The 23,228-nt window shown below is 54.7% G+C and overlaps 1 protein-coding gene across 1 annotated transcript in view; it reads right to left on the bottom strand.

Moving 5' to 3' along the window:
• TANGO2 (transport and golgi organization 2 homolog) overlaps positions 1–23,228 on the bottom strand; it is a 38,589-nt gene that overhangs the window by 10,071 nt on the left and 5,290 nt on the right. The window contains exons 2-5 of the mRNA XM_081801623.1: positions 17,044–17,139; positions 7,780–7,868; positions 2,642–2,761; positions 2,011–2,125 (exon numbers count right to left, since the gene is read on the bottom strand). Of these exons, the coding sequence (XP_081657749.1) occupies positions 2,011–2,125; positions 2,642–2,761; positions 7,780–7,868; positions 17,044–17,099 (380 nt within the window). The 5' untranslated portion in view covers positions 17,100–17,139. The remainder of the gene's footprint in view (positions 1–2,010; positions 2,126–2,641; positions 2,762–7,779; positions 7,869–17,043; positions 17,140–23,228) is intronic.

The raw sequence follows: 23,228 nt of genomic DNA, 5'->3' as shown, positions 1-23,228 counted from the left end.
GTACTGACCACCTCCCCTGGTGGAAGCTGACGACATCCACTGACCTCTGGGGCACTGGCAGCGGGGGGTGCATAAGGGGAGGGCAGGAGGGAAGGACGATGGATGCTCGCTTCACTGAAGGACAAATTCACAAAACCCCTGCAGTCCCCAGCGCACATCTGTAAAGTGCAAGTCCTCCAGGAGGGAGCACAGGACGCCCCACCCGCCCTGTCGGGCTGTTCCCACCAATGCCTGAATCCACCAGCCACTCTGTGCGGCCTGCTCTGAGGAATGCACGTGGGCCCTGGGGCATCGGAGGTGAGGACACCCAGTCAGGGCCTCTCCACATCGGCCACCCTTCATGGCTGTGGCATTACCACTCCCCCACCTGCCGTGATCTGCCTTATGCACCAAGACTGTCAATAGTGTTTACTCATCTGTCGCCACATCTGTCTGCACACCTGGAGAAAGGGCCGGGTAGGCGCCTGGCACCCAGCACGCAGCCCCAGCCGCTCCCCCTGCCACTGTCCACTGGCATCTGATCAACAGTCCTGGGCACCACCCCCCTCCGGGGGACAAGGGTACCACAGGACTCCCACTACTCTGCACCAAACACCAACAATCACTTCACCTCACGACTCAGCGTCCCCCGGGGGAGGCGGACCATGGGCAGTGCCCGCCTCTCAGCCGGCACTCAGCAAACGCTGCTAAGCAATAGGCCCTGGCCTAGAGACAGCCCTGTGGAGGCCCACAGCAGTGCGTCTGGCGCCTGAGCTGCTGCAGGGCCATGGCCGGGGTCCAGGCACAGGAGCCACACAGATAAATGCACTCGGAGAAGCCAAGCCACAGCCCAACAATGGCCAGCGAGCACCTCAGCTAGAAACACAGATGCTGCAAGCCGCCACGGCCGTGAGCGCAGTGCTCCTCCCCAACCTGGTGCCCACTTGGTGGGATGGGGCTGCGGTCTCCAGGGGCACCTGGACCCCAGCCAACAGCCCAGAGCAGCACGGGGACCCCAGCCCCACTGCACACCAGCAGGGGTCTTCGCCACGTCGGAGCTCGGCCACAGCAGGTGCACACGGGGTGGCTGTGAGGATGTGCCAGGCGCTGCACATGAAGGGCTCAGCATCCACCCCCACACGGCCATGCGGGCACCTGCCGGCTACTGCTGCACCTCTGCGTGCCTCACTGGGCCTGGCAACACCCCAACTGCCGCGGGCCCCTGCCGGGTTCCAGCAACCAGCCTCCTGACTCGTGGCCGGCACAGGCGCCCCTGAGGCTCCAGGCCTCTTGGGGACCCTTCCTCCTGCCTCTGCTCCTTACCTATCTGCCCGACTCCAGGTAGGGGAAGACTTCCCCCAAATGACTGCGCAGCAGAGCCTCCACGTCCTCTGGTGACGGGGCTCATGGGCAGCTGGGACAGCTGTGTTGCCCCTTGACAACTCCAGACGGGCCCTGGGAGCTGTCCACTGAGCCCCTTGCAGAAGCTGAGATGATCCAGGCCACATGCTCAGACACACCTCCCTAAAGAAGCCACCGTGAGGCCCCAGAGCTCAGCAGCACCTGACCACCACCAGCTGCTCCGGACCCCGGTCAGCGGTGCTTGGGCCTTCCTCCTCCACCCTGGGGCACGTCTGTGCAGCACAGAACAGGGCAAGTGAGGTGCAGCTCCACAACAGGGCACTCCTGAGCCACGGACACGTAGAGGAGAGCTCAGGGGCAAGGGGCCGGTGTGGGCAAGGGGTGCCCCCCGTGACTGGAGATGCCCGCTGCAGTCATGTTATAGCTCGCATGTAGGAGCCAGCGACCCTGACACTGCTTCAGGAAGCCCGGGCTCTGATCCCTGCGCCCCCGCAACAGTCGGCCGGCCCTGGGGACCCTCACCATGCCCACCAGGAGCGATGTCCCTGCAGAGGCTGCCGCAGTACCCCAAGGTGAGTGGCAGGGCGGGAACCCCATTTCCCATCAAGCCCACAACTCAGCTTTGTGGAAGTGCCTGATGGGCTGCCGTCTCCCTCCCAGCAGACCCACCTCAGGTCGGCTGCTATGAGGTTAAAGCCGTTGTACAGATGGCCCTCCGCAGAGACCTTCTTCAAGTAGGACAAGCTGTCCATGTCTGTGGTCAGAAAGTGGGTCACAAGTTCACCTGTGGGTAGGGGACAGATACACATGGCCAAGGCAGCAGGGCTGAGTCCCTCGTCCTGGGGAGCCATACCTCATTCCCCTGGCAGCTAAGGAGGTCTGCATCAAGAACTCTGTTTTTGTTGGGTTTTAATTTTTTTTTTCTGCCATTACACCCTAAATGGAAGTACAGCATGAGGGGAAAAAAATCTTCAGTGGGGACAATGTGTGTCCACGGAGCTGTCTTCCCACGGGGTATTGCTCTGCAAACATCTGACAGGTGCGGGACAATGACAACAGCCAGAAGTGACACTTTGGCCTGGGGCACAAATGTGGAGAGTGTTCCCTGAGAGGGGCAAACCATGTCTGTGCAGGTACGTGCTGTGTGGGCCAGGCGGAGGGGGCGTTCCCCCAGTGATGCCAGCCAGTGGGCCTCAGAGCCAGAAACACCCCACTTCCCCTTCTTCCTCCTCCTGTGTCCACATGTGCCCAGGAAAGCCCGCCCCCCTGCCCCGCACCCTCCACCACAGCCCCATGGTACCTCGGCCCCGGGCATCTGGGTCCTGCCGCGGCTGCAGGTAGTTGGTGAGTGCGGCCAGCTTCCCCCGTGTGCTGATGCCCAGCCACGTGCCTCCTTCCTTGCCTTCCTCCATGTCAAGCCCTGTGGCAGATGATAGTGTCACGACCAGTAGCGCCTACTGCCCTGGCCCTGTGTGCTAGGGAGATGCATGCTCAGCCCAGCAGCCCTGGCTAAGGAATAGGGGCTTGAAGTACTCAGGGCAACGCAGCCCTAAAGCCCACAGGGCATGTGAGACAGATCATGCTCCCAGGATGACATCTGATGCCCATGGAGCCCCTGAAAGCTTGCGGTGGGACCTGGCATGTGTGGAATGCATCCTGATGCTTGGATCAACACTGGGCTGGGAGCACAGTACCAGCTCCCTCCTAGCAATGGCACCAGGCCCCAATCCCACATCCTGGATCAGGTGCAGGGCCGCTGGCTTTCCTCCCCCAGCAGGACACACAGGCCCTCAGGCTGGGCGCTTCACTAGGAGCCCGGAGCACATCCAGGCCCACCTGTTTGCTTGATTCCCACCCCATAGGCCCAGGTCATGGTTAGCCCTCCATGGGGCCTCACCACTGGGTCAGTGAGGCCCTTTAAGTCATAGCAAAGTGTCTTCCTAGATTAGAGGATCATTTCAGTTGAAGACTGCGGTAAAAGCAGCTAAATCATTAAAATATCATTTTTATAATAATAATAAATTATAACAATAAAAGAAAGAAAGATGGAAAGATCAGAAAGGAAGGAGTAAACTGTATTTGTAGATGAGAGGATTACAGGTGAAGAAAATCCAAAAGGAATCTACAAAAAAAAAAATCTGCTGGGGGCACCTGGCTGGCTCAGTCAGAAGAGCATGGGACTCTTGATCTCAGGGTCCTGAGTTTGAGCCTGGTGTTAGACACAAAAATTACTAAAAAAATAAATTAACTTAAAAAAATCTACTAGAACTGCTAAGTAAATAAAGGCAAGAATCAGAAAATGAAAATTTAAAGATACCATTTACAATAGCATTAAATAAAACAAAACGTAGGAAAACATTTAAGGAAAAATGCGTAACACCTAAAGACTGAAAACCACAGAGCAGCGCTGAGAGAAGTCAAGAATCTGTAACTAAAAGAGAGACAGAGATGCCCCGTTCCTCAACCGAAGAGTCAATATTGTTAAGACGACAGTTCTCTCCAAATGGCCAGAAGAGTCAACACAATCCAAATCCAAATCCCAGGAAGCTTTTCTATTTTATAGAAATTAACAAACTGACTTTAAAATTTATATGCACACACAAAAGAGCCAGGATGGCCAAAGGAGTCCTGAAATAGAACAAAGCTGGAGGACTTAACACCACTTGATTTCAAAACTTGCTAAAAAAACTGCAGCAATCGAGACAGTGTGATGCTGGCATCAAGACAGACAAACAGATCAATGGCACACAAAGGAGTCCAAAATAGATCCACACATGTGTTCAACTGATTTTCAACCATGTTGCCATAGGAATGCAATAGGCAAAAGAGTTATCTATTCAATAAATAAGGCTAGGAGAACTTGAGATATGAATCTCAACCCCTACCTCACACCAAGTACAAAAATGTAAGATAAATCATAGACCTAAACACAAAACCCTAAATCAAAAGGCTTCTAGAAGCAAAAAGAGGAAAACATCTTTATGGCTTTAGGGTAGGCAAAGACACAAACAGAATAAACCATAAAAGAGTAAACTTCACTTCACGAAAAGAAAATATTCTGCTCACCAGAAGATGTCATTAAGTAAATGAGGAGGCAATACATTTATCCAAAAAGGGACTCCAATCCAGAATGCATAAAAAACTCCTACAAATCAAACACTGAAAAGTAAACAAGAATTCCATATCTGGCCAATCACCAGGGACCAGATTTACTCTCCTACCTAAAACCACCAAAAGAAAATACATGAAACAATGCGTTTCAAGATACTGGACATCAAAAAACAAAGGACACAGATCTCTGAGACAAGAAATAAACTAGGTGAACCCCAAGACTGGAGAGAGTCTCCAGGACACTGCATGGGGAGGAGACCCAGGCCGAGGGTCTGGACTCCACCGGACTCCCTGGCCGAGGAGAAGGGCTGGGAGCCTGAGGAGATTGAGGAGACCAGAGCTCCCAGGACAGAAGACCAGAGAGGAGAGAGCTGCACAGAACCCCAGACAACTGATCGGTACATGTGTGTGAGGAAACTACCCGTGGCCAAGAAAGAGCCATCCAGAAAGATTAGAGGAGACAGTGCTCACGCAGGGCTGGGAATAGTGCCTGTTCCTAGAAGTCAGCCTGGAAAACCTCAAGATCTAGGGAGCACAGGCAAGGGAAGACAGAAGGATCTTGCCTGAGGAGTAGGGAATCATTGGCCTTAGACTGGGCATAGCTTCAGAGCCACTGAACCAATCTTAAAAGCAAGTCCTGAAAGGATCAAATTGTTTCTGAGCATCTTGACTGTGTCCCAGAACAAAGCTCAGAAATATTTATAGATATACAAAATATTCGGTCCCCAACAAGATAAAACCCATATGTTTGGCATCCAATCAAAAATTACCAAGCATGCAAAGAAGCAGAAAAACATGGCCCTGCTTACTAAAAGTTCAATCAATCTAGTCAAACTGAACTGGAACTGACACAGACATCAGACTTTGCAGACAAGGATATTTAAACAGCTATTAAAACTATATTCTGTATGCTAAAATAGTTAAGAACATACAAAGAAGACAGAAAAATTGAATTTCTAGAGATAAAAACTACAATGTGTGAGAGAAAAAACATATACGATGGGGTTAAAAGCAGATTAGACACCAGAGAAAGAAAGATTAGTGAATGTGAAGTTATGGCAATAGAAATGATCTAAAATGAAACAGAGAGAAAAGAGGGTTTTTAAAAATGAATTGAGCATTATCAAGGGTGCCTGAGTGGCTCAGTCAGTTAAGTGTCTGACTCTTGATTTTGGCTCAGGTCATGATCTCAGGGTCGTGAGACTGAGCCCCGTGTCAGGCTCTGCACTCAGCAGTGTATCTGCTTGAGATTCTCTCTCTCTTCCTCTGCCCCTCCCCTCATTCATGCACACCCGTGTGCACACTCTCTCTAAAAAACTGAGAAATAAAATCTTTTAATAAAATGAACTGAGCATCATCAAAGTGTGGGACAACACAACCTATATGTGTGAATAGGCAGAGAGAAGGAAAGAGATCGAAAAGAAAGAGCAGGAGACAGAAAAAATATTTTAAAAAATAATACCTGAATTTTTCCAAACTTCTAACAAGTTCCCAAGCAATGCTGATGCTACTAGCTCACAGATCACATTTGGAGAACCACTGGCCTACAATTCTGCACACAATTTGGTGATGTCAGATGGCGGGAGGATGTGGATCTTAGTGTCTTCCAGCCCTAACTGGTGCAGTGGCCACTGGGCCCGCCCGGCACTGTCATGCAGCAGGGCCACCCTCCCACTAGGCAGGAGCCCCGTATCAGCATGCCAGAGACCAACTCCAAATCACTACAAAGGGTGAAGGATTCCAAGTGGCTGGAACCCCTCAGCAGGGATTGGCCCTGATTTAGGGTCAGGGTGCAGGCCTGAGTGCCTAAGCAGCATGGAGCCCAGGTGGCCAGGATGGCCAAAGGAGCCCAAACAGGCTAACCCTTCATCTGTGTACTGTTCTACAAAAATACTCAAGAAGTGCCATCAGGCCCTCACCCCTCACCCCACCCACTCTGACCAGTCCCCACCCCCCCCACGCCACTACAGCCACCCATTCATGCCCTGCAGCAGCAACACACACAGCCTGCCCCATCCCCATGACCCCCTTCCATTCTACTCTAGCTCAGGATGGTTGGCATGGTACTGGCCAGGCCCACAGGCTCCCCTCAGCCCTCCTCGCATTGCCCTGCAGGCCTGACCCTCGACCTCTGGGAGAGCCATGGCTGGCCCAGCCAAGGACCCCACATACATGGCCCCCCTGGGGTTACTGTACTGAAGTACCTGGAGCTTACACAACAGGGGTCTCTGGCCCCCCACTTCTGTCCGCACATCTAGACATTTCCAATGTCTCCCGCGCAGCTTCTGAGGAGGCCAAGACATAACCCAGAGACCTAGCCTCTTCTCCCTCTTGCTCTTAGTGAGAGGGGTCTCACAACAGCTTTCCCCACCACCTGCCAGACCTCCTGTCCACGACACTGCCCTGCCTCAGTCTCCCCACTCCTGTCCTCTTTCCACATGGCACCAGAACGATCCAGCCTGGGCAGTGTTTTCCTCATACCAATGCCCAACCAGTCTATACAGGAGGCCCTCTATAGAAGTTCCACAGTCAAGCTTTTAGATGCTGCAGGCGAAGCAGGGCACACCTGGTGTCCCCAGACCCCTGAGGGCACCCACTCAGCCCACTGGGCACCTGAGCACCCCTGTCAGCCCTGCCAGGTTCCTTTCTGCTTCCCTGATGCCTAGCTCGCAGGCAGAGGGACCTTGGCCTGGCCAATACCTGTCCACATGCCCTCCAAGTAGACCCCTGTCCGCCCCATGGGCAGAAACTGCTCTCTGTCCACGGGGCTCAGGGAGGCTGCCCGCTGAGCCAGCAGGGGACACAGCTGTCACCTCCGCTTCTGCCTCCCTCTGTGGGAACTCTTCATGCAGCTCCCATCTGAACGTGCTCCAACCAAGCCTCTGCTTCCCAAATTCAGACCATCTCTGGAGCAAGGCGTGCCGGTGTGTAAAGAGAAATGCGTGTGCTCGCGCGCGCGCGCACACACACACACCCCAACTACGATGCTTCACAGAGTGACCGAATGTGAACCTGCACCTCATACAAACCCAACCACACGTGCACAGCAAAAAGGTGGATCCAAATAAAACCAACTGATCCTTCCAGCTACTTCTCTGGGAACCCACAACACATGAAACCATGTGGATGGCGCTGGGTAGACACTTCGGGGCTGGTCACCTCAATGCTGGTCCCAGACCCCAACCTGGGAGCCTCCCCCATGAGACCAGTCAGTGTCCACTCCTTCATTCTGCACTTACACGGAGAGGCAGCACCAGTAACAGTTAAAAGCACTCTGGGGCTCCTACTTCCTGCCATGTTGTGGCCGCCCCCCGAGGAAAGACTCACCACTGAGGACCTCATTGTTGCTCCCCCAGAAGTCAGCTAGCTTGGATGGTCTGTGGTAAAATTCATCCCTGTTGGCCGCCAGGATGAGCCTGAAAGAGAAAGCATGACCAAAGGTCTCAGGGGAAAACAGAAAAGCCAATTTTTTCTCCTGTTAACAAAGAAAATTTGCCTCCTTTAGCAACATAGGCAAGTCCTAAAGAGGACAGGAACCCTCAGGAGACAAAGATCGTGACGGCGCCAGACAGGTGGGTTTCCTAGGGAGCCTTCGGCCAAGACTGTGCCCCAGGACCCTGACGAAGAGAGAGGCGATGCTGGGCAAAGACGCATATCCCATCCCACCCTGCATACCCCACTTACCCAAAAAGGGCAGCAGCACCTGCACAGGCATGTCCCAGGTGCCCCGGTGGCAGAGAAGTACCCCTTCTGCCCATCTGTCCCTTCCCCCGAGGCCATCCCCAGTGAGCCCATGACTTCCTGGAAATGTGAGCAGGCCCACCAGAAGGGCCCTGGGGACATGTGGAGCAGCGGCAGAGCACAGGATCTCTGGAGGCTGCTGTCCTGCATTTTGGGGTGTTTGGGGGAAGGAAGTGGGGTAAGAACTTCTGTGTTTCTCTAGTTTTTTGCATTATGAATCCAACAAGTTTTTTGTTGGCAAGCAGAGAAGATGTCAACGTTTTCAAAAGAGTTCTGGTTTTAACATAAGAAAACAAAGTTTCTGGGCATCTGTGTGGCTCAGTTGGTTAAGCGACTGCCTTTGGCCCAGGTCATGATCCCGGAGTCCTGGGATCAAGTCCTGCATCGGGCTCCCGGCTCAGCAGGGAGCCAGCTTCTCCCTTGGACCCTCTCCCCTCTCATGCTGTTTCTCTCTCTCTCTCAAATAAATAAAATCTTAAAAAAAAAAAACAAAACAAAGTTTCTAGTCGGCTTTGCCCTTTTAAATAAGAACACAGACTGTGACTGAGTGGGGCTGCCACGTCTGTGAGACCTCTGGGTCTAAGAAGGGACAGCCAAAGGACCCTCTGAGCACCACCGGCAGGTGCGCAAAGGACACGGGGCCAGGAGCTACGGCTTGGCCACCTGTGGTCACACTGGGTCTGAAACCAAGTCAGTCTAGTCAGTGGTCAGATCCTAAGGAGTCTTCAAAAATCATTTTTGTATTGACTCTTAGATGAACATTTAGGGGCGCCTGGGTGGCTCAGTCGGTTAAGTGTCTGCCTTCAGCTCAGGTCACGATCTCAGGGTCCTGGGATCAAGTCCCGCATCGGGCTCCCTGCTCAGCGGAGAGTCCGCCTGTCCCTCTCCCTCCGTCCCTCCCCCCGGCTCGCACATGCACCATCTCTTTCTCTGTCAATCAAAATCTTAAAAAAAAAAAAAAGATTTTTATGGACACTTGGCTTGTGGTAAAATGTGAGTTAACAAAGTTCATAAAACTGAAAGTGAAACTGGCACCCACACCACCGCACAGGTCCACAGAAGCACTTTCATCCTGTGCACACTGCATGCGGTAGCCCCCCGCCCCAACTCCACACCTCCCCACGCAGCCCCAGCCACAGGCACCAACATGGCCAAGGCCTGGCAGTGGCCATCAAACCCTCCAGTCTCACCACCTTCGGGACACCTGTCCAGCCTGCAGCAGCCCTCTATCCCCCCAGGCACAGCACTCCGGGCTGCTCCAGGTCTCAGGGACAGGCACTTAGGGAGCAGTCGCTGTCCCTGATACGAAACCCAGCCATTCACAGAACAATCCTCTGCAGCGCCACCTGCCGGACCCCAGGCCCGGTCTGAGGAAGACAGCCTTAGGGAGAAGCCAGCCGGGCCCTGACCTCTTTTATCTTCTGCCACATCTGCTTTGTCCCTTCCTTCTGCGACTCAATTCTGGACCCAACCTGGCTAGCACTGCTCCCACAGGCTACGTGTATGGGCCGGGCACCCCACCAACCCCTGTGGGTGGAGGTCATTCCACGTGGTCAGGAAACAGTGTCTGCCTTCAGAATCCCAAGCACCGCTCCTCTGCTCACTCGTCCTGACACCTGTGCTGAGAGGGGGTTGGGGAGGCCGGGGAGGCCAGCGAGGTGCTTCCCAAATGGAGACTGGTGCTTTTGGCTTCTGGTTCTGATTCTTACGTAAGTCTCCAGAAAAGGAAAAATTAGGGAAAAAAAAAAAAAAGCTGACTGAGCAGAACCTTGTCCTAAGATTTTCAACTCCCTACTATTTTTAAAACAAGGAGCAGTGACACGCATTTGTTAATAACTAGGAATATTAATAACTGCCCGGTTATTTCTGCCATAAGAGTCGCTATTTCGCTGAATTGCTAGTGGTTTGTTGGGGATTTCATTAAATACCTAATTGGGAGACGTGGGCATGATGAGTACCCACATCAAGGCTCCAAGTAAGAGAAAGTATTCCCTCACTCACCACTTCTGGATACTGCAACACCAATAAAAGTCCATCTGTGCCACAGCGCCCAGGGGCAGGGGCCATGCCCACCAGTCAGGGGCTCGGAGGACAGCAAGTCAGGTTTGTTTTGTTCTAACAACTGAAACCACTAATTACTCATCGATGGGCACTCCTCACCCTGCTACTGGGGGTGAGTCTGTGCACCGTCTGGAGGTACTAGGTAGATCTGTGTACCACCTGAGAGTGTGAGTCTGCGCAACACCTGGGGGGTGAGTCTGCACACCATCTAGGATGGCGGAGTCTGCACACCATCTGGGGAGTGAGTGTGTACCATCTGGGATGGCTGAGTCTGCACACCATCTGGGAGAGTGCGTCTGTATACCATCTAGGGGGTGAGTCAGTGCACCATCTGGGGGAGGTAGGCGTGGGCACCATCTGGCAGGTGAGTTGTGTGTCGTCTAGAAGGTGAGTCAGGGCACCATCTCAGGGGCTGAATCTGTGTACTATGGGCTGGGGGATCTCGGCACCATCTGAGGGGCAAGTCTGTGCACCATCTGGGGAGAGTTTAGTGCCAGGTAGCAGGTGCACAGGCCCATGGCCCAGTGATGTCACCAGCAGTGATGAGTCCCGCGGAAGCTACCAGCAGGATGTGACAGCTTGCCCAGCAGCCCCTCCAGACTGGAGCCAACAAGGGGAATTAGCTCATGAGTCTAAACAGACATTTTGATAAAGACGGTGGTTATACTACAGCCGTGACAGTGTTACCTGATGGGAAGCATACTGGTTTTCTATGGGGCCTCACAAATTGCCACACACAGAGCGTGCGTACACAGTAGCTCAGAGCAACGCCTACTTCTCATCTCAGTCTATGGTCAGGAGCGCGGGCCAGGATGTGCTGGGTGCTCTGCTCAGTGGCCCCTGAGGTAGCACCCAAGGTGCCAACCAGCAAGGTGTCGCTGAGGTTCGGGATCTCATGTTCCTGAGGTTGCTGCAGAATTCCCATCCTAGGCCGGGGTCACTCTCAACTCCTAGAGGCCACCCCCAGTTCCTGGCCATGGGCCCCTCCAAGCACAGCAGCTTACCTCTTCAGGAGGGGCTTGGCCCCACCTGGGGGCTCTTCTGATTACATCAGACCCACCCAGGACTGCTCCCATTTGACTAACTCCAACTCAACTGATTAGGGACTTTTGTCACATTGGCAAAATCCCTTCACATTGAGCCCCACAGCCCCACACACAACCAGGGGAATGAATGACATTGGTGTGTACAGCGAGGGCAGGAATCTTGGGAGCCATCAGCCTACCACAGGGGTTACGGGAGCTCACATTTTACTTTGTACATCCTGTAGGGTATGACTTCTTTTCAAAGAGCACGTACCCCTTTACAATCAGGGACATAACTAGAACCCCAGGGAAACACCGCTGCCTCCACAGAACAAGGTCATGGGGATCCCGGGGCAAAGCTGCAGCCAGCACGGAAAAGTTCCAAGTCAGCAGCTCACAGGCTGCTAAAACCGTTTCTTACCTGCTACGCTCCTTGCCTCAGTGCTGCAGATAACCGTACTAAAATTTAAAACGAATGGAAACAACAGGCACCCAGACAGTACTCACACTGGGTAACTGTCACCAAAAATTGGAGGTTCCAAGTGCCACGTAACAACAGGCATGGGAGGCAGAGGCTGGGACCACCCAGGGGAATCCCACGTCTGGGCAGGGGCCATGATGCCCCATGGCAGAAGCAACCCCAGGAGGGAGTGACTCCCACGGAGCCCACCTCACCAGGGCCAGCTCAGCACTAAGAGGACAGGTTGGGAGGCCCGAGGGCATTTGGGGAGTCATGCCAGGGCAGTGCTTGCGGGGAGGCAGCAGTGGGATGTGACCTGGGGACCGCTGCCACATCTGGAGGGATGGGTATCCCCAACAGCGAGGGGCAGTGGGATGTTGACATGGGGGATGGGAGGTGTAGACCACGGGATCCATGACACCAGGGCCCAGCCCAGCATCAGGCCTGGAGATGCTCTGCAGAAGTGGCCATGCTCACATTCACTCCCTGGGCAGGTGCTGAGCTGGCTCCCTCCCTGCCTGCACCCGGTGAGCGTCACTCAACAACACACTGTGACTGCCAAATCTGGGGGGAAGAGACCACAAGATGCATGCTCCGCGGTAGGCTACACTTTCTCTCGTGGGGAAACAGATGATACGATGCTTGAACGAGGCCCAAGAGAAGGAGAGATGCTTCAGGAGCCATGCCTTTCACCAGCAGGCCTGCAAAGTGGCAGGCACAGACCAAGCACCACCATCGCTGGGCCAGTCCCAGGCAGGGCATGACAGGGACAGGCTCATCTTCCAGGAACTGACTCCTGGAAGGTCAGAAAACACATTCCCGTGAGATCAGCATCTGGCAATGGCAGAGCCGTGGGTGACACTGCCCACAGCGTCAAAGGTGAGGATGTCTCATTCTTTTCTGTAGGGCAGATATTTAAATCATTTACATAGACAGTTGACCCTTGAACACAGGGGTTAAGGGAACCAACCGCCCTCCCCGCAGAGTCAAAAATCCAGGTATAACTTTTTTTTTTAAGATCTTATCTATTCAGGGGCACCTGGGTGGCTCAGTTAAGCGGCTGCCTTCGGCTCAGGTCATGATCCCAGGGTCCTGGGATTGAGCCCCACGTCAGGCTCCCTGCTCGGCAGGGAGCCTCCTTCTCCTTCTCCCTCTGTCTGCCTCTCTGCCTACTTGTGCTCTCTATCTCTCTGTCAAATGAATAAAATCTTTAAAAAAAAAAAAAATCTTATCTATTCATTTGACTGAGAGAGAGAGGAAGAGAGGGGGAAGCACAAGCAGGGGAAGCAGCAGAGGGAGAGGGAGAATCAGGCTTCCCACTAGGCAGGAAGCCCAACATGGGGCTCCATCCCAGAACCCTGGGATCATGACCTGAGCCGAAGGCAGATGCTTAACCGAGTAAGCCACCCAGGCTCCCCAAAAATCCATGTATAACTTTTGACTCCACCAAAACTTAACTAGTACTGGCCTACTGTTCACCACAAACCTTACCAATAACATAAACAGTTCAATCCACATGTATTTTATATGTTATATATATTACATACCGTATTTTTTACAATAAAGTAAGCTAGAGAAAAATAAAACATTATTAAGAAAATCATGAAGAGGAGCGCCTCGCTGGCTCATTGGTGGAACCCATGACTCTTGATCTCAGGGTTGTGAGTCCGAGCCCCACGTTGGGTGTAGAGATCACTTGAAAAATCGAGTAAAAAAAAAAAAAAAATCATAAGGAAGAGAAAATACATTTATAGTACTGTACTTTAAAAAATCGGCATGTCAGGGCACCTGGGTGGCTCAGTCGTTAAGTGTCTGCCTTCGGCTCAGGTCATGGTCCCAGGGTCCTGGGATCGAGCCACGCATCGGGCTCCCTGCTCAGCAGGAAGCCTGCTTCTCCCTCTCCCACTCCCCCTGCTTGTGTTCCCTCTTTTGCTGTGTTTCTGTCAAATAAATAAATAAAATCTTAAAAAAGAAAAAATTGGCATGTAAGTGGACCTGCACAGTTCAAATCCATGTTGTTCAAAGGTCAACTTTCCATGGCAAGGATGGTCACCATTCCAGCTATAAAAGTCCCCTTCACAACCATCTGACCCTGGAGCAGCAATGACTGCAGGGATGAGCTCAACCCACAAACAAAACCAGGTGCTTCCCATTACCCCAAGTGCCAAGAGGCCACTGCACGTGTGTTGATATTGAGGGTGCCTAAGAGAGCACACGGAGCACACGGTCTTCGATGGGTCCCAGCCATGTGGACCAGTTTGGTGGGCAGCAGAGTCCAAATGGATGGTGGCCCTGGCACCTGGTTTGTCTGGCTTGGTGGGAGAGAACTTGGTCTGGACAGTGAACAATGATGACACACCGTGAAGACATGCTCCACCACCAAACGGATACATGGGCTGGCATGGCTTGGGAAGCCTATGGCACGGCCATCGAAAGACACTCGCAGGAATCAATTCGGTAGTTCCTCAGAAAGTCGAAAACAGAACTGCCATGTGATCCAGTAATTCTGCCTCGGGGTATACCCGCCCCAAAAAAAGAATGGAAAGCGGGACTCAAACAGACACTTGTATGCTATCTCCACGGCAGCATGACTCACAATAGCCAAGAAGTGGAAATAGTCCAAGTGTCCATCAAGAGATGAATGGATAAAAATGTGGTCCTGCATACAGTGGGATGTTACTGAGCCTTAAGAAGGAAGGAGATTCTGACACATGCTACACCGTGATCTTGAGGACACTATGCTCAATAAAATAAGCCAGTCACATAAAAATACTACGATTCCACTTATTTGAGGTCCCCAGAGTAGTCAAGGTCATTGAAACAAAGTAGACTGGTGGTTGCCAGGGGCTGGGGAGAGGGAAACGGGAAGTCAGTGTTTGGTGGAGACAGAGATTCAGCTGGGGACAATGAAGAGTTCTGGAGATGGATGGCGGGGATGGTTGCACAACGACGTGAATGTACTTAATGCCACTGAACTGGACACTTGTCAATGGTTAGAATGGCACACACTCCTATTCCTGCCAATTATTAGGTTGGGGGCGGGAGATGAAGACACAGCAGTGCATGCTAACGTGGAGGGCAGAGGCTGGTGCATCCCAGGCCAGGACAGGGATGGCTAAAGCAGGAGGGAGCCCAAGTGAGGGACGCTGGGGCAGGTCCTGCTGGCCCCATCGGCTCCTGGCAGCACTGCCTAGCCAGGGCCTCCTCCCCACCACACTGATGGCCCTGGAGCCTGGCCTGCTCCCCATTCCACTCTAGGCACCGGGAACCCCTCTCCAATCTCTGACAGGCCCAGGCTTGGCCTCTCCTCACTGGCCCTGCTGCAGTGTCCCTCCCATGCGGCCCCCTCCCTGCTCCTCCCATCCTTTTCTCCTATCACACACGTATGGAAGCATGAATACCAAGGGCCCACAGCCCACCCATTCTCAAGGGCCAGACAACCCCACAGCTAGAGTAGGAGCAGCTACCGGAAGTCCCTCTTGCCCCCACCCCCCCACGCAATAGGGTAAACAACAAGTGTATTTGGTCAGTCACCAGCGGTGGTATGTTTAGGTTTTGGCTTAGGGCTTTGGAATACACTGGAGAGAAACATTAAGGCTGTCTTGAATCACAATCCACAAGGAGTCGTTATGAGGAGAGGTCTTGGCAGTGACGCACAGGTCCCGAGCGAAAACAAGAGAGACCTCCTTCCTCCTTCTTCCCATGTTTATTTTACTGGCAGGAGACTGGAGGTAACCTCAGGAAACAGCATTTCCAGGGAGGCTGCGGCTGAATCTGGTAGTAAATATAGCCAGGAACAGACTCAGGGAATTGTCAGGCTGCGTGTCCCCGTGTGAGAAATCCTTATCAGGTCAAAACAGAGTCATTTTGTTGGTATGTGAGAGTTCACGTGAGCACAGAGGGGTGCACATGAAACCTCAGTAGCCAAAGGGGTAGACCATGTCAGTAATCCCGCTATTATGTCTCAGCCCCAAATTTGCCCTTCACTGCCTCCTCAGGATAAAGGAGCTGACGTTGGGGCTAGTACCATATTAAGTTTCGTCAGTAGAGGGCGCTGAAGAGACACCGCAGGACACTCCTGGCAACATGCCTGGCTCCCCCAGGATGAGTCCGGTTACACATGCGGCTTCCCCCACGCACCTAGTGACCAGCACCTCTCCCCAGTATCCTCCCGAGACAGTTGCCCGCACACCGGAGGGCAGACTCCTAGCAAGCTCCACTGCCATGGCACCCCAGCGATTTCTTTGCTATCCAGTGTGCCGCGGCTGAGCGTCTCCAGCAAGGTCTGGCTCTCAGCCGAGGGTGGAAGACGGGGTTCCACCCAGGGCATTCCAATCCTGTTATAGTTAATAATTCTGGATGTTACACTTCCCCTGCTCAAATCACTGCCCCTGGATCCTGCCCATTGGCTACACCCCAGCTCATTCTGCTGGGGGTCATGCAGGGTCAGCTCCAGGACCCTGGCCTGGCCCTGCTGTCCATTCCTCTGCATGATGGGAACACTGGGGACTCTTCAGTCCCCAACTTCTGGCCTGGAATGAGTTTCATTCAGCACAAAATTAGGCAGCATGGTGTCTGTGCAATTTTGCATGGTGACTCAAGTCTAAGAAGCTAATCAAAATGGTTCAAATCATTTCTGGTATAGATTTCAAAATGATGAAAACTTTCCAAGCAATCGTACTAGTGATCAGTTTAAAATGTCATTTTGGTTGTGGGTTACCTCTCAGCCTCATACTTGGAAAAACACGGAAAAATTCCCACTGGGTACCCCAGGAAACAGAGGGGCACATCCAGAGCCCAAGGTTGTGGGGAGGAGGGGGGTGCACTGGATCATGTCTCATCCCTCTCTGGCCTGTTTCCCACCTCCTCTGCTGATCTCCCAGCTTCCCCACCCCCACCCTCATTCCCCAGCTCAGGACCCACAGACCCTGTGTTCCTACCACCACCCAGACTTACCACTGGCAACACAGACGAGCCCAGTCTAAATGGGGCTCTTGCTCATCAAGCCAGTTCTGCTGCCCCTGGCGCCCCTGCAGAAACCACAGGGCTGCGCCCCTACCTAGCCCAACATGGCTTCTCTGTCCTGCCCCTACAGCGACCTTAAGCAGCTAAGCCTCTGCACCTTTGTATGTCAGTTCAGCTTTCCTGCCACCTGGCAGTACCCACTGCTGCATCCCACACTGAATAACTGCTGTTGGACAGGGCAGGCCCAGCCTGTACAGCTTGTCCCCACCTGGGCGCTATGAGGACTGTGGGGCACCTGAGGCCAAGCGGAGGACAGTAGACACAGAGCAAGGGGGTTACCTGTATGCATTTTTAGAAACAGGGCGAGGATCGAACTTAAAGAAGATGATGCACATGGGTCCCTGAGAGCAGCTTTGTTCACACAGGGTCACCAGTCTGCGGGAAAAGGAAAAAAAAATGTGTTGAATAAACAGCAGACAACACACCACTGCCTCCCCGAACCTGCAGTGCTCCCTGGCCCAGAAGAGAACCGCCTCTGGGATGCCCCTGACCCTTGTGGACACGGCAGAACCATACACCAGACACCGTGACGCTCACCAGCACCGCCCAACCATCTCCCTAAGTGCTCACACACATCAGCACGGGCCAGACTGGCCCCCACTGCCTGCCACGCTCACTGGCCCTGGACACACCACGTGGAGGGTGGCCACAGGAGCAAGAACGAGAACCTGGCGGCCTCTGGGGCCAGCAGATCTTTTCCCCTAACCGAACTGAGAACAGAGATGAGATCCTGAGGCCACTGACCCTGGACAAGGTGACTGAGGGTCTCTAGCCCTGCATGTGTGCCTGAGCCAGGGCAAGGCTGCAGAGCAGAGCCAGCGGCCGCAGCCAGGGAACAGACAACACAGAGGCTGCGGAGACACTAAAGGGAGCCAAAAAGATGCCCCCAGAAGAGCCTCAGGAGCAAGGGGGGTGAGGGAGTGTTCGGCGTATGTGCATGTACATGAGGCCTTGAGGTCTGCATGCATGTGCAAGTGTACAGTTATGTGTGGGTGTTTGCAAGTGTGTGCTTCCGCAGATGTCTGCATGCATGTGTGTGACTGTGTGTCCACTGAGCTCCAAGTGCACTAGCCTGGGGAGCCCTGGGACTGGGGAGGGTCCGTGCAGTACCCTGCCACCCCCTCACCCCCGCCCAGAACACAGCACCTACTAGAGCAAGGTTTGGGGTCCGCATCTTTAAAGAGGGTCTGTGAACTGGGCCCCAGCTGGGAGAAGGTGGGATGAGATGCCCAGACCCTGCCCATCCTTGCTCCAGGTTTCAACATAAACCACGAACACCGTGCCACTCCAAACCCTCTGCCCCCAAGCCTTGGAGAAGCCACATGGAGGTGGGGGGAGGGGAGGGTACTTCAGGCGTGGGAGGAGCAGGAGTGGGCCGAGAGGGGCTCCAGCTCCCTGCCCCAGGCCAGGGTCCCCACCACCCACACACGACAGTCCCGAGAGAGGCGCACCCCGGCCATAGGATTGGGCAGGTGAACAGAGGAGAGGTGAGAGCCCCCCTCTATGCCAGTACAACTTCTCCCAGGTCTTGGGTCTCCGAAGCAAAACATTTTCTGTTTTGGGACTCAGAAGGAGGACGTTCCCACCACGCCGACCCTGCCATCTAAGCTGTGCCAGCACCCAAGCATGGGTGGGTGGGTGGACAGGTGGCAGGGACTCTGGCCACAGAGCATGGAAGAGCCAAGGAGGGGCCAAAGCCTGAGGCTGGCCCCGTGGACACGACCACAGCTCGGAGCCACATGGAGGTCTTCCTGTGGATGACATCATGCTGTCCCTGCCTCTCCACTCATTTCTGGCTCACTGGTCTGGCTGGCCTGGGAAGTAGAGGGAGGGGGTCAGGGAGGAAGGATCTACTCGACTACTGTCGCCACTGGCTCCCACAGGCCCTGGAGGGATCCCCACGACTCAGCCCCATGTTCCCCCCAGCCCCTACAGGCACGAGCATCAGTGATGCCTCAGGGGACCCAACCCTGTCCTCAGTAAAACCCTTGACTGTGCAGGTGAGACATCACCATGGTGACCAGTGCCACTGCAGAAATGCAGGGTGCCGGAAGATGGAGCCGAAGGCAGTGCCCGATGCAGAAGAGGGCCCCGAGGTGACAGGAGCAGGCTGGGTTCCCACCCTTGGCTGCCCTGGTAGTGCCCACTAGGGCCATCATCCTAGGCTTACCTGATATCAAGACTGGTGGGCAGGCTGTTGGAACTGGACCCTTCTAGTAAAAACAACTCAAAATGCTTGAAAGAATATGAAAACATCTTAAAAGCAGCCATGAACTAACAAGGTCATGCAGGATTTGGCCAATATCTCGGAGAACGTGGAAACCCAGAGAGGAAAGAAAGCGGAGTACACTGGCTTTTCCTGCCCTGAGGCACTGGCCCATCTGGGCAAACTGGGCTCTGGTCGCCCAAGGTGAGGGAGACTGAAGACGAGGCCCAGGGCTGTCCCCAAGATGGGACTGTAGTAGGAAACCCTCCCCTGAGTGGAGCTGGGACCCTGAAAGGCAGCCCTCCTAGGGTGAGGGGGGGCTCTATCCACAGCCACCCCCAGGGGCCACAGGGAACAGCACACAAAGTGGGGAGAGTCCCTGAGAAGCCACAAGAGCACAGCCGGGGCCACACTGGGGGTCCAGGGATCCTCATGCCAAGACTTGGATGGAAGGGCTCCCGCACTGGTAGTGCTCCTAGGCACCTGGAGAACCGAAGTTCTCATCTTCATGCTAGACCTCTGAGAAGTCTCACAAATCATTTCAAGGACAAAGAGCAGGACAGTCAGAAAGAACACCACATAACAAAACAAAGCGCCATAAGCAAAGACCAGCAGAAACGGATCCCCACACGTCTCATAAACCAACCAGGCTCTCACTGCAGAAAAAGAAGCTTGAGAATATTTGCAGGAAAAGGATGTGAAAAAGAGTAAACCAGGAGGTTCACAAAGCACCAGAGAGGACTTTTAGGACCAGAAGCTATAGAAACCACAGATTAAAACTCAGCAGTGGATTTAAGATGAGCAGATTAGACACAGCTGATGAGACAGATCAAATTGTCCAGAACGCTGTGCAGGGAGGTAGGAAGCATGTGGGGCCTCCTGAGGGGCCCCACCCGCCAGGTGCAGGGGATGGGAACCTGCCACGCAGCCGTGGTCCAGCACAGAAGACACAGGCCTTCTCACTCCCAGGGAGCTAGTCTCTCCCACAAATGAGAATACTGCAGGAGAGGCCAACCGGCATGGCCTGTGGCAACCAGGTCAACCGTGGTCAGTGGGAGAAGCCCTGCCAACCCATCACTTCTGAAATCCCACCCACCCAGAGCCCTACCAGGACAGAGGATTGTTCTGAGGATTGCTCCACCAGGGACATACTGCCCCACCAAGGACATGCAGCTCTTGTCAGATGAGGCCATCATGTAAGCCTTGGCCTGCTGTGCACCTCACTGGGCTGTGTACCCAGCTGCTGGGCAAGGCCATCCACTGGGGGCAGCTCTGGCTACTGATGCTCACAAGCCAGAAGTAGAGCCCTCCAACTTGGCTGCAGGACCTTGCCATCCTAGCCAGCCTGTGTGGGTGGCAGACCTGCCCTCCAGACAGGGGTAGCAGGGAGGGCTCTGTGGTTGGAGGAAAGGCCACTGATGGGTCTCCAGGCAGCCTGGCGCCAGAGGTGTGGGCACAAAGCCCAGGGCTGCGGCCTCGATGAAGACGTGGTCATTGGGAGGGAAGGACCAGAGGAAAGCCAGCCCCTGGGGAGGGGACCATCAGGAACTGCCTTTCTCTCCAATCCCTCGCCCCCCACTCAAGCCAGGCCCGCTGCCCACTGCCCCACCCCTTCTCAGCTCCACGTCCCACCACCCCCGCAATCTCATTCACCTAGGCAGGTCCCATGGGTGCAGGGCCCTTCTCCCAGCATGCCCCCACCCAGGCCCTAGTGAAATCCTCCGACACCCTACTTGTTGGGCCACCTTCTCACTCCTGCTGACTTTCAGGGCTCCCCGAGCGAGCTCCGGATACAGACACTGTGGTCCCAGTTACCGTCCCGCCGGCTGGACACAGGGCGGGCAGGAGGCTGGAACTGCTAACAGGGGCAAACTGAGTCCTGCTCCTGCCATTGCACGCCTGCCTGCCTGGCCACTTGGGGCACTAAGAAAACACTGCTCTCCACTTCCCAGGGTTCCGAGGCTGGCACAGTGGGAAAGAGATAGGGAAGGGCTTCTATAGGCCCCACCCTGCCAGATGGGGCTGGGGCTCATCCATGCTTGGTGGCTTCTTCGTTTGTCATGGGGAGCTCACCCCTGAAGGACACCCAAGCTGATGAAGTGTGTAAGGGAGGACAGCATCCCGGGCAAAAGCGTGCCTGGCTTCCTCAGTGACATCCCTGCGCCCCCTCGTCCCCACCTCCGCCAGGAATGCAAGCCCAGGCCCTCTGTGGAGTGTCTGCATGCCCATGGCAGCCCCCAAGCCAGAGCCAGCCCACGGCTAGAGGAAGAGACAGGCAGGAAGGTCCTGGGGAGGTCTGATCAGGAACCTCACCCGTGGACCCTGGCAACCTCGGCGGGGACACCTTAAGGTAGTGAAGCCTGGCAGCGTCCAAGCATTGAAGGAAGTCGCACCCCACCTCTGCCTGTTGTGCCCAGGATGCTGGGCCCCAGCAGGCGAAGGAAGCTACAATGGTGATGTGCACACCCACCCCCAGGCCTGCAGATGGTACTTAAATGTCACAGACCCATCCTTTCCACATGGAAAGGGCTCACTTTCCCTCCTTTTCCCTCATCTGGCCTCACAGCAACCAGGAGGGCAGCTGGGCAACCCAGCGCATGGAAAAGTATACCCCCGCCGAAAAGGGGCAGGTGCCACAGAATCTGGCTCTCTGGGAGAGTGACACACAGACCCAGAGAAGGCCGGGCCCCCGCTGTCACAGAGCAGAGGACAGGCCGGCTGGGGAAAACTTTCCCATGCCAGGCGCTTCACAGGGGTCATTTCCCTCTCCCCGGGAGCTTCGGCAATGCGCTTGTGGGGGGTCCCCGCTGGCTGCACTCAGAGCGAAGGAGCAGGCACCTGCGGCTGCTGGAACCAAGTGGGCCTCCCGACCCTGCATCTGCTCCCAGCAGCCCCCCAGAAGGCCAGGATACCCCCAGCACTGCACCCCAACACCGCCCTGGCATATCCACAAACCACTGCCCCCGGCGCCATCGTGGAAACGCTAAGAAGCCAACATGCCCACTGCAGTGGCCCTGGTGACCTCACTGTTCTCTCAGCGCTCGACCCTGGAAAAGCCTGTGATAGGTGACAAAACGTCACCATGTCCACACGTGGTCCCACCGGGGGTGCTGTCTCACAAATGCCACAACCTCAAGGGTGCAGCCGGGCCTCGGAGCCGCCCACAGGGATGGAAGACCCCGGACAGTGGCCCAGACCAAGGAGGGGAAGCCATGCGAGCAACGGGCTGGAAAATGGAGCCTATGACGTGGCCGACCGTCCTGACGAGTGCCCAAAACACCTGCATGGCACAGTGGCTGAGGGCGGGGGGCGCATATCATTTCACGCTGTGTGTACCCGAAGAGGCGCTTACCATGGCCTGGACTATTCCATAAAGAAAACCAGGGGGCTGGGCCCCACTGCTGAGGAGGCAGCAACAGCAGTCAGTCGCTCAAGCTCCCAGCCTCTGGAGCATCCACCACGGCTTCCTAGCGACACCACATTCCAGAACTCACACAGTCTCTCGGAGCTGCACACGACAACCAGGCAATCTTTGTCACAACCAAGATTTCACATAAAGAGCTGACCTCCGTGACCCAGTGACGACTCTGTTGTAAAAAAAAAAACTACCCAGGACATTTCTGGAATTGAACAGGGCCTGCATGAAGTCCTGTGGGGAACAGAAAGGCTGCAGCTCTGAAGCATGTTCTCTCTGATGGCATCCGACAAAGGCCCCCAACCCAGGGACTGTGACTCAGGCTGAGCAGGTGCATGAGGCTGTACATGCACGGATGAGAGCAGCACACCCACACCACACCTCACACCTGCGCACTCAGCCTGGGACGCCCGCTGTGTCCTTGGCCTGCCCAGGACACACTGTGGAAGGAAGCACTGCGTCCCCTGGGGTGGCCTCCCCGAGTCTGAGCGTGCACCTCTGCCAGGTCCTTGCACGGGGAGCCCAGGCGGATCCAGGGTAACCACCTGTGCGGCCCAGGGCCTGCACTCCCTGCACACACCTACAGTCCCTGGGCACACCTGAGCCCTGGCTGGAAGGACCTACGAGGTGTGAGGCAAAAGCAAAAAGTTCCCTTCAAACCAAAGCCACGGGCTTCCCCTTTCTTCTCTCTGAGTAAGCCAGAGGAAGTCTTCCCGGATCCCAACTTCTGCCTTCCCCTCCTCTAACCACCTGGTAATGCAAAACTGGAAGAATGGGTCATGAGTCCGGCAGTCAGTCTCAGCATGGGCACGGAAGCTTTCCAGGCACTCCCAGCCCATCTGC

This window comes from Leptonychotes weddellii, chromosome 13 (assembly GCF_054177405.1).
Source record: "Leptonychotes weddellii isolate Sample4059 chromosome 13, ASM5417740v2, whole genome shotgun sequence".
Lineage (NCBI taxonomy): Eukaryota > Metazoa > Chordata > Mammalia > Carnivora > Phocidae > Leptonychotes > Leptonychotes weddellii.
The sequence above is the reverse complement of the archived record's forward strand: the minus strand, read 5'-3'. Positions and strand labels throughout refer to the sequence as shown.